The 10,860-nt window shown below is 38.1% G+C and overlaps 1 protein-coding gene across 4 annotated transcripts; it reads left to right on the top strand.

Annotated features, from left to right (window-relative positions):
* Window positions 1-115: 115 nt before the first annotated feature.
* Window positions 116-10,577, top strand: LOC107423824 (1-phosphatidylinositol-3-phosphate 5-kinase FAB1B). 4 transcript variants are annotated; one of them, XM_016033459.3, is made up of 13 exons: window positions 116-305; window positions 997-1,252; window positions 1,501-2,305; window positions 2,619-3,362; window positions 4,345-4,498; window positions 4,675-5,019; window positions 5,185-6,060; window positions 6,146-6,477; window positions 6,818-6,941; window positions 7,030-7,200; window positions 7,534-9,075; window positions 9,358-9,624; window positions 9,821-10,577. In XM_016033459.3, exons 3-13 carry the CDS (start codon window positions 1,686-1,688, stop codon window positions 10,142-10,144), a joined length of 5,499 nt encoding a protein of 1,832 aa, XP_015888945.3. In that variant the 5' UTR covers window positions 116-305; window positions 997-1,252; window positions 1,501-1,685; the 3' UTR covers window positions 10,145-10,577. The 4 variants fall into 4 exon arrangements, with proteins under 4 accessions (XP_015888945.3, XP_024932221.3, XP_060674822.1 ...); XM_025076453.3 differs by having other exon boundaries at window positions 1,508-2,305; XM_060818839.1 differs by having other exon boundaries at window positions 997-2,305.
* The last annotated feature ends 283 nt before the right edge of the window (window positions 10,578-10,860 follow it).

Consider the following 10,860-nt stretch of genomic DNA (forward strand, 5'->3'; position numbering starts at 1 on the left):
AAATTTATAATTTTCAATTTTTGCGGCAAGTGAAAAAACAAAAAAAAAAATATATATATATATATATATACACTTCAATAAAAATCATAATTATTAATCTTAAGTTATCACGAGACTTGACATGCGGTTGGAGTGCATAGCGTCTTTTCCACATGACACGAAAAACAAAGAAAATTAAAAACAAATAAATAATTTTATTAAAAAATGAAAAACACCCATCAAACACGAACGCGATGCACAGCGATTGAAACAGAAAGTTGGAAGACAGAGTGGGAAGTGCAGAGAAAGAAGGTAGAAAAATTCCAGTAAGCATATTGTTAAAAGAAATTCAAATTTAATGCCAGAAATCGTTTATAAGCATGTTGTTTGTATATTGTTTTCTTTATTAGAAACAATTTTTTACCAAATCTGTTTGAAATAATTGTAATTAATTCAAGCGGGATTGGCTAATGGGTGGGATTTTCAGGTCCCGGTTGATATCGTATCATCCGTTATATATCTTCAAATTGTTTGTTTTTGTTTGTGTATATATATATATATATATATATAGAATTAGGACATATTATATACATGCTTAGCTATATAGGAAATTGAAAAAAAATTGAAAAGTGACAGTTTGAGATTATATGGGGTTGGTGGGTTGTGGTTAATTTGTCTTAAAAGTTTATTTATTTATTTATTATTTATTTATTTATTTATTTATTTTTTTGGGGTTAATGGTCGGAGGTGTATGTACAGAGGAGATCTCTGCGTGTTGGGTTATGCTTCTTTGTTCGTAAAATAAGACCGTTTGAGGGAGGAATTGCGGGTAAATTGTGGTGGGGTCCAATCAAAGATTTTGTGGTTTGATTGATTTAGGGCTTGACTTTTTTCTTTTCTGTTTATTTTTTTTATTTTTTAGTTTTATTTTTTCCTCATTGAGTCTCTTTTTGTTTCCGTCACACTTTCATGCATGATCTTATCTCTCTCTCTCTATATATATATATATATATGTAGGAAAAATTGAATCTTTTACGAGATATTTGGATTCGGGCGGTGCGCCAATATTCGGAAACGAAAGGGGGAGTCGTCCAAAGCCACTGAATTGTCATAAAATTCTGGAATATCTTGGGTTCCAGTGAATTTGGGGGATTAGAGGCACGCCCACCACTATCCATACTGAATTTGGGTCCTCGGCCTGATTTCACCGTAGGATATTATTGAATTTGTTGGGCGCTTTCTGGGAAATTCACAAAAGTCAATTCATTTGGAGGTAATTCTTATTACAACTCTTTGATTCAGACTCCAATAATCGTTTTCCTGTAGAGAAATGATTAGTGTTGTGCCTCCTTCTGATTGTGCATAAACTAATAAAAATCTCTTAAGAAATGTGGATTCATTTCAACTATTGTCGGCATGACTTTAGTTTCTATACTCGATAAGAAATGTGGATTCATTTCAGCTTTTGTCGGCATGACTTTAGTTTCTGAACTCAGTCTTATGGTTCATTGCTCTTCTAAGATTACAGAACGTACTGAGTTTTGAGTTCAGACGTGGGTTATCTTTGTCAAGTTTCGCAATCGCTTTATATTTGGAGTTGGGTTCTATTCCTGCCAGGTCCTTGACTAGTGATTTAAGGGCTCTTTCTTTCTTAGATCGGCCAATGACCCATTCATGATGAGTGGGATTGGGTGGGACCATTTTCGATGGGCACCCCCGACAAAAAACTGTCAGAGCTAGTTGACATAGTTAAGTCCTGGATCCCTCGGAGGTCTGAGCCTGCGAATGTGTCCAGGGACTTTTGGATGCCCGATCAGAGCTGTAGGGTATGTTATGAGTGTGACTCCCAGTTCACAGTATTTAATCGTAAGCATCATTGCCGGTTATGTGGACGAGTTTTCTGTGCCAAGTGTACAGCAAACTCAATTCCTGCACTGTCCAATGAGCCAAGGAGTGGTCGAGAAGATTGGGAGAGGATTAGGGTCTGTAATTATTGCTACACGCAATGGGAGAAAGGGACAGCAACAGTTGATAATGGGGCTGGTGCACCCAGCCCTGCCCTCAGTCCATCACCATCTGCAACAAGCTTGGCCAGCACTAAGTCCAGCTGCACGTGCCACAGCAGCAACAGCACTATTGGTTCTACGCCTTATTCAACTGGGCCTTATCAGCATGTTCCATGTAGTTCTAGCCTTAGCCCTCGTCAATCTGCCAAGGTGGATTCAGCTATAGTTCAAAATGGGAACATAGCATCTCAGAAGAGCATAAATAATGATGCAGTCATGGAGGATTCATTACCCAATCAATTTGGATTTTGCATGAACAGGTATGTTTTACCTTATTTCAATCATAATTTTGTAAGTGGCACATGAGCTATAATCTTTTACAGCTGCTTGCATGTTATGTATAATTGTCATGATTTTGTGCAACTCAATATATGAATTTAGATAGACATAAAATCATGGTTTTGTTTGAATTTTCACTTTGTTGTTTATCTTCCCCTGGCAAGACGTTTCCATGTTTGTTGATATGCTTTTTCTTTCTTCTTGATCGTCTAATCTTTAACACGTCACTGCATCTTCATAATAACCTGATGCTCTTATTTTGAATCTACAATTTTTGCTTATCCTTGGTTACAGGAGTGATGATGAAGATGATGACTATGGTGCTTATCGTTCAGGTTCAGAAACAAGGCATTTCTCTCAAGTTGATGATTATTATGACGCAGTTAATGTTGATGGGGTTGACCATGTTTATGGTCCACATAAAATGCGTCCAAACGGAGATAACATTGACTCCAAAAGTTTGAGTTCCTCACCACCCTTGCATGAGAACTTTGATAAACTGGGTGTGGGGGGTGTTAAAAATGTTGGGGAAGAAACTGATAGACACTATAATGGTGATGACTGTGAAGCTGCTCCATATGTGGACAGCACAAGTACTGAGCCTGTGGATTTTGAGAACAATGGACTGCTCTGGCTTCCTCCAGAGCCAGAGGATGAAGAGGATGAGAGAGAAGCTGCTTTATTTGATGATGATGATGATAATGATGAGGGTGCTACAGGCGAGTGGGGGTATCTACGCTCTTCAAGCAGCTTTGGTAGTGGAGAGTTTCGTAGTAGGGACAAGTCAAGTGAGGAGCACAGAAAAGCCATGAAGAATGTGGTGGAGGGACATTTTAGAGCTTTGGTATCTCAGCTTTTGCAGGTTGAAAACCTTCCAGCAGGCGAAGATGATGACAGAGAAAGTTGGTTGGAGATAATTACTTCTTTGTCATGGGAAGCTGCAACTCTTCTCAAGCCAGATACGAGCAAAGGTGGAGGAATGGATCCTGGGGGGTATGTCAAGGTCAAATGCATAGCTTGTGGGCGTCGCAGTGAGAGGTAATTTTGAAGCTTCACTTTTTGGAAAGCTCTATTGTTGGTCCATATATAGAATGGTTCTTTTTTTTCATTCTTGAAAACCATTAAATTTGTCTTATCTTTGGGCTCGTTTGCTATCGACCAATTGATTGTATTACTAGTGTTGAAATGCTATGACTTTATGTAGGAAATATCCGCATGACTTGCTAAGTATGGAAGAAATAATGTATTGCATTCTTAAAATGTCCTGTTGTAGAACCATTTATATTCCAAAGTTATTATGTTGAATAAGTGTTTCATATTATCAATTTCCTGCCCAAAGTTCATGTCAATATCTGAAAACAAGAGAAGAAGGGGAAAGTCTATGATTTCTTCCTATTTCTAGTTTAATTTTGAAGCTGATGGATGAGTGCACTCTTTTAGTATTTTATTTTTAGTATTTTTTTAAATTTGGTTCTTCAGCCCTGTTTATGTATGAGTTACGTTTATGAATAATTAGGAAAGAGTGCACTTGAGACATTGGTCAAGCTGTCTGCTTAGGTCAGCAATTCAGCATTTTGTTTAGTTTTTAAGTCATAATGTTAGACCTTGTGGGCTTGAATTTTTGCTCTCTTCTTTACTGGGGAAAGTGGAATTCTTTAGGATGTGTTTATGCGTCTAGGTATGTATTGGTAATGTAGGTCTGCATAAATGACTGCAGTTGATAGACTCTTCTACTGCTTGCTTGTATGTGTTGTCAATTCATGTCTTCCGGCAACTTGAGTGAATATCCTTGTGCTTGTGTCTATCAGTTTCTTCCCCAACACTTTTAACACCCCCCACACCCAGTTTATCAAAGTTCTCATGCAAGGGCGAGGAGCTCAAACTTTTGGAGTAAGAAGGGTTGATAGAAACTGCATTTCTACTCCGTCAGCTCCTACATACTGGGAGAAGGCTTCATTATATTTATCTATTATGTTATATTCTCCAAATTTTTGTTATACTGATGACTTTTGTTTTCTAGTATGGTGGTTAAAGGAGTTGTTTGTAAGAAAAATGTGGCTCATCGCCGAATGACATCAAGGATAGATAAACCACGTTTTCTTATACTTGGAGGAGCCTTGGAGTATCAGCGTGTTTCTAACCTCTTGTCAAGTTTTGATACATTGTTGCAGCAGGTTTTAATTGTTTACCTTTTCTTTTTCTTAGGTCTGTGATCTAATTATTTATTTTGTGGGGGTTTCAATAAGGGATTAAGAGCTTGAAAAATTCCTTCAGATTCCTCACTTTTTGTTATCCATTAAACTTTTGTGGGGGTTGTCTTGTTCTTATGAGCCTGTATTCTCCCTTTCAGGAAATGGACCATTTGAAGATGGCAGTTGCTAAGATTGATGCTCACCACCCTAATGTTCTGTTGGTGGAGAAGTCTGTATCTCGATATGCTCAGGAATACCTTCTAGCAAAGGACATATCACTTGTTTTGAACATTAAGAGGCCACTTTTAGAGCGTATAGCCCGCTGCACTGGGGCACAAATAGTCTCTTCAATTGATCATCTCACATCACCAAAGCTGGGGTATTGTGATATGTTCCATGTGGAGAAATTTATTGAAGAGCATGGCAGTGCTGGGCAAGGTGGGAAGAAACTAATGAAGACTCTAATGTTCTTTGAGGGATGCCCGAAACCATTTGGTTGTACTGTAAGTCCTGCAATGTATATCCATATTCTTATCTTGGATCCATAAAATGGATCTCGGTACCATGTTGTAGTAACTCTTGTTTTTTTTTTTTTTTTTTCCCACTGATTTTTAGGGCAAAATTGTTAGAAACTTTTGAAATGGATAATTTGCTTTAACTTGTTCCAGATTTTGCTCAAGGGTGCTAGTGGAGATGAGTTAAAGAAGGTGAAACATGTGATCCAGTATGGAGTTTTTGCTGCTTATCACTTGGCCATGGAGACATCCTTTCTGGCTGATGAAGGCGCTTCACTTCCGGAACTCCCTCTGAAATCTCCGATAACTGTTGCATTACCCGATAAACCGTCAAGTATTGACAGGTCGATTTCTATTGTACCTGGTTTTAGCATTGCAGCAACTGGAAAGTCTCCGGGTCCTGAAGGTGCAAGCGAACTACAGAAATCCAACAAAAGTTTTACGTCAGATAAGCACTTATCTACAAATGATGATCACATTTTGAAATTGGAAGGATATGATTCAACTTATGCATGTACAGTTCCTTGTCATTCCCCAAACTCTATAAGATCCAATTCTTCCTTCACTTCCTTGTGCCCTACAGGACAGCTTATAGCAGAATCATATCATAATGGTCAAATTTGTCCCTCTAAGTGTCCTGAAGAAACTTTTCAAGCTAAAACAGTTTACACTGGAGAGCCTGTGGTAGATAATAGTTTAATTTCAACTTCTTCTGGCATGTCAAAGGCTAATGGAAAAGGTGTTGATATGAGCCATTCTGATGGCAATGCATTGAATGCAAATCGCTTTGGTGCACCAGAGGTGCCATCCGTAATGCATTATTCTAATCATCGTAATGAGGAGGTGGGATCTTCAAAGGAAGAGTTTCCTCCCTCACCCTCAGACCATCAAAGCATTTTGGTGTCCTTATCGACACGTTGTGTGTGGAAGGGAACTGTGTGTGAACGGGCCCATCTCTTTCGAATTAAATACTATGGAAGTTTTGATAAGCCTTTGGGGCGGTTTTTACGTGATGACTTATTTGATGAGGTAACCTTTATTCTCTTCATGACGAGGCTTTTTTTTTTTTTTTTTTTTTTTTGAAATGCTAAACATGAGTTTTCTCCTTGTCCAGAGTTATCACTGTCGGTCATGTGGCATGCAATCAGAAGCACATGTTCATTGTTATACACATAGACAAGGGAGCCTTACAATATCTGTTAAAAAACTCCAAGAGTTTCTCCTACCAGGGGAAAAGGAAGGTAAAATCTGGATGTGGCACAGGTGCCTGAGGTGTCCCAGAACCAACGGCTTCCCTCCAGCCACTCGAAGAGTGGTAATGTCTGATGCAGCCTGGGGTTTATCTTTCGGGAAATTTTTGGAGCTAAGCTTTTCAAATCATGCAGCAGCTAGCAGAGTGGCAAGCTGTGGTCATTCCCTTCACAGAGATTGCCTCCGCTTCTATGGGTATGTTTTTTCAGAGAGTAATGTAGGTGTAGCATATACAATCAAGGCATTTAGGAGCTGTTCTGTTTTGCATGTGCCATCAACATCTAAACTTAGCTGATGCTTTTCCTTTTCTTCTTAATCTTCTGATAATTTTACTTGCTTTTAAAAAATAGACCTGCTGGCATCCTCTCTCAATTAATTCTTGTTGCTATTCTTGTGTTCATAAATTTTGGATAGAAGCTATGGGTCTGTAACGTTACTTCGTCTCATTTTTTATTTGGCTGGGTGCTTGCCTTTGAGATTCAGCTAGAACAGTTGGTTTCACTTTTGTTTTTAAATTGTACTTTCACATGTACAGTTTTGGGAGAATGGTCGCTTGCTTTCGCTATGCATCTATTGATGTTCACTCTGTTTACCTTCCCCCATCAAAACTTGAATTTTACTACAATGATCTGGATTGGATACAAAAAGAAGTAAATGAGGTACTAGGAAAAAAAAATATATTTTTCTGTTTTACAGCTGCTGGTTGTAAATTGATAATGCTTATTGGATCATTGGTCATGTCAACAGGTACATAAGCAGGCTGAACTCCTTTTTACAGAGGTGCAGAATGCTCTTCGTCAGATTTCACTGAAGATATCTGCTACAGGGTCGCAGGATGGTGGCATGAGTACGCATGAACTGCATAAGCAAATTGGAGAACTGGAAGGGATGCTACAGAAGGAGAAAGAAGAATTTGAGGTAGCTCATGTGGGAATGATTCCCTCAAAAAGAACAAAAATACAATCTGACCATGATTTGTGTGGTGATAAAACTTAATTGATGTGCTGTATGGTACCTACCACTAAACCACACCATATTATCTCAGTTGTCCTAATTGATGCTCAACTGAATAGGTCTATCATATAGTAAGCATTAGTGAGGAATTTTTTGTCGTCTTACTGTTTATCCTTCTTTTTTATTTTAATCTTATTTTATCTTTTGGTTATAAGTAAGTTATATATATTATATTTTATTGGCTGTAAGCTACTTCTTATTTGTGACTTCGATTTTTTCTTTTTTATATGTATGTAGGAATCATCACGCAAATCATTGTGTACAGAGTTTAAACCTGGCAAACCTGCAATTGATATTCTTGAAATCAATAAATTGCGGAGACAGATACTCTTCAGCTCATATGTTTGGGACCAACGCCTGGTACATGCAGCCAGTATAAACGTCAACAATCTCCAGGAAGGTTTGAGTTCTTCCCTCCCAAAACTCAAGGAGAAACCTATCAATCGTATAGAGAAGATTGTTGAGATGAATTCTACCTCCAAACCAGGTAAAGGATTTAGCAGTTGTGATTCCTTTCTTGAAAAAAATCCTGATACAAACCTTAATCAACAAGGAAGTGCTGGCCAATTGGGCCAGTCTGCTGGAGTTCAGAAAGAAAATGAAACAGGATTGGACCAAAGTCATGGAAATGAGACTGATCTTTACCTTTCTTTCAATGAAAATATCAATGATAAATCTGATCCTATGGAAACTGGAAAGCTGGTGAGGAGGGCCCTCTCAGAGGGTGAGTATCCAATAGTGCCAGATTTATCCGATACGCTTGATGCTGCTTGGACTGGTGAAAGTCACCCAACTAGTATAGCATCAAAAGAGGATGGCCATTCTTTTGCCGATTCAACTACGGTAGATTCTTCAACTGTGTTAAGTATGGTTCCAGCAAATTCAAATGTGGAAAATTCTGCTGTTGACTTGGGTAAGATTGAGGCAGCTCGTTCTGTTGGCTCTGCATTACCTCTAAAGCGGCAAGAAAACATTGAAAACTCCACAAGGTGGGTAGGAATGCCATTTCCAAATAGTTCATTCAAGAGTTTGCCATTGAGTGTTCAAAAACTTTGCAATGGTGACTACAATCCTGTCTACGTTTCACTTCTTCGGGAATTGGAACGGCAAAGTGGTGCCCGGTTGCTTCTGCCGGTTGGTGTTAACGACACCGTTGTCCCCATTTATGATGATGAGCCCACTAGTATTATAGCATATACACTTGTCTCGCCAGATTATCATTCACAGATGTCTGAGTCTGAGAGATTAAAAGATGCTGGGGATTCTTCTGTCTCTTTACCACTTTTTGATTCGGTGAATCTACTCTCACTTAACTCTTTTGATGAGTCAGTTGCTGATACCTACAGAGGTCTAGGTTCTCTTGATGAGAGCATCCTATCTGTGTCTGGGTCGCGCAGTTCTCATGTTGTGGATCCACTCCACTATTCAAAGGATTTGCAAGCTAGAGTTTCTTTTACCGATGATGGCCCTCTTGGGAAGGTGAAGTACACAGTGACTTGCTACTATGCGAAACGATTTGAGGCTCTAAGGAGGATATGTTGTCCTTCTGAATTGGATTTCATAAGATCTCTTAGTCGCTGTAAGAAGTGGGGTGCCCAGGGTGGCAAGAGCAATGTTTTCTTTGCAAAAACCTTGGATGATCGATTTATAATCAAACAGGTTACAAAGACAGAACTGGAGTCATTTATCAAGTTTGCACCAGCTTATTTTAGGTATTTGTCCGAGTCCATCAGTTCTGGAAGCCCAACTTGCCTGGCAAAGATCCTTGGAATTTATCAGGTATTGTAGGTTACTTTTGCAGTCTTTAAAACGCTTAAATACTTTGAACAGTTTGAACAAACATATAGTACTTGGATTTCAAAATGATATCCAATTTCCACAAGTGAGTCAGTTCTATTCGTTTCACTACTTTCTTTTCGTAATGAAGTTAGTTTTATATCAAATTTGTGTTACTTTTCAGTACTATTTAAGTTTTTAATCTTATCCAGACTTTTCTTAGTATTATACAACGCTATTATTCATCTTCAATTTTGTCTTTCTTTTGTTGGTCTCATCCGTAAGGTTTCCACAAAGCATGTTAAAGGAGGGAAAGAATGCAAGATGGATGTTTTGGCAATGGAGAATCTTTTGTACAGACGTAATGTTACTCGGCTTTATGACCTTAAAGGGTCTTCAAGATCACGGTATAATGCTGACACAAGTGGGAACAATAAAGTTCTGCTGGATCAGAATCTGATTGAATCGATGCCAACTTCTCCAATTTTTGTGGGGAACAAGGCAAAGCGGGTGCTAGAGAGAGCTGTCTGGAACGATACTTCATTCCTTGCTGTAAGTTGAATTTCGACTGCCTATCATGATCTTTATGTCCTCATACTGCAGAACAAGGGATTTCCATTTTCGCTTTTCATTTTAGCCCGTTGAGTTATAACCTAGACATATCTGGTAGTTAAATATAGGTTTTTGACTTGTTTCTCTTGCCATGGATTTTGCTAATATATGATTTGATATTCTGCTACTGTTACAGTCAATTGATGTGATGGATTACTCATTATTAGTTGGAGTGGATGAGGAAAAGCACGAGCTGGTTCTGGGGATCATTGATTTTATGAGGCAATATACATGGGATAAGCACCTTGAATCTTGGGTGAAGACGTCAGGCTTTCTTGGAGGACCTAGAAACACAACTCCAACTGTGATTTCACCTGAGCAGTACAAGAAACGATTCAGGAAAGCTATGACTACTTATTTTCTTATGGTACCAGATCAATGGTCACCCCCTACAATTGTTCCTAGTGGTTCCCAATCTGACCTTAATGAAGAGAATTTTCAAGGTGGGAACGTTGATTGATAAAGCTGAAATTTTTCTTTTTTTCTTTTTTATTTTTTATTCTCCTGTATATTGAAACATGTAAAGTTGGATATCATTTCCCTTGAAAATTAGAAATCAATAGTTCCCAACCCCGCTCTCCTTTTCTGTTTTTACATGTTTATTCAGTTTCTTCTAATGTATCCATGTGTTGATTTTTTTCCCCCTCGCGTATAAGAAAAGAAATGCCAAGAAATTGTTCCATAGGGATAGGGGGAATAGTGCCATTTTCTTTTTACATTTTTTCTTTTCATTTTTTATTATGGAAAGGGTAGAGCACTCTAGTAGGTGCATAGTGCAGGATTACATCATTAGGGCCTGAGTGGCTCGCTGTTATTTGTTTCATTTGATGTAAATCAAATCTTTGTATTTGGGTATATCAAAAATTAACTTTTGAGTTGATTGTTCTAATTAAGCCGTACGGGTTGATTGTTTCATTCCGTTAATAATTTATAGTGCAATAAATGTCTGTTTTCCTCTTTTGCTGAAAGATAGAAATCTCAATTCTCAACATCTGAATTTTGGTTAAAAAACTTACTATAACAGTTAAATAGATTATATGATATATAACAAACAATCAACGAGCGTATATACATTCACTAAATATTTTGGAAGACCACAAGCTTTATTTTGCTACATTGTGCGTGAGTAAACTGAATTTACGGGTACATTGTTTTGACTATTTGCGATTTTTGAGA

Source organism: Ziziphus jujuba, chromosome 7 (assembly GCF_031755915.1).
Source record: "Ziziphus jujuba cultivar Dongzao chromosome 7, ASM3175591v1".
NCBI lineage: Eukaryota > Viridiplantae > Streptophyta > Magnoliopsida > Rosales > Rhamnaceae > Ziziphus > Ziziphus jujuba.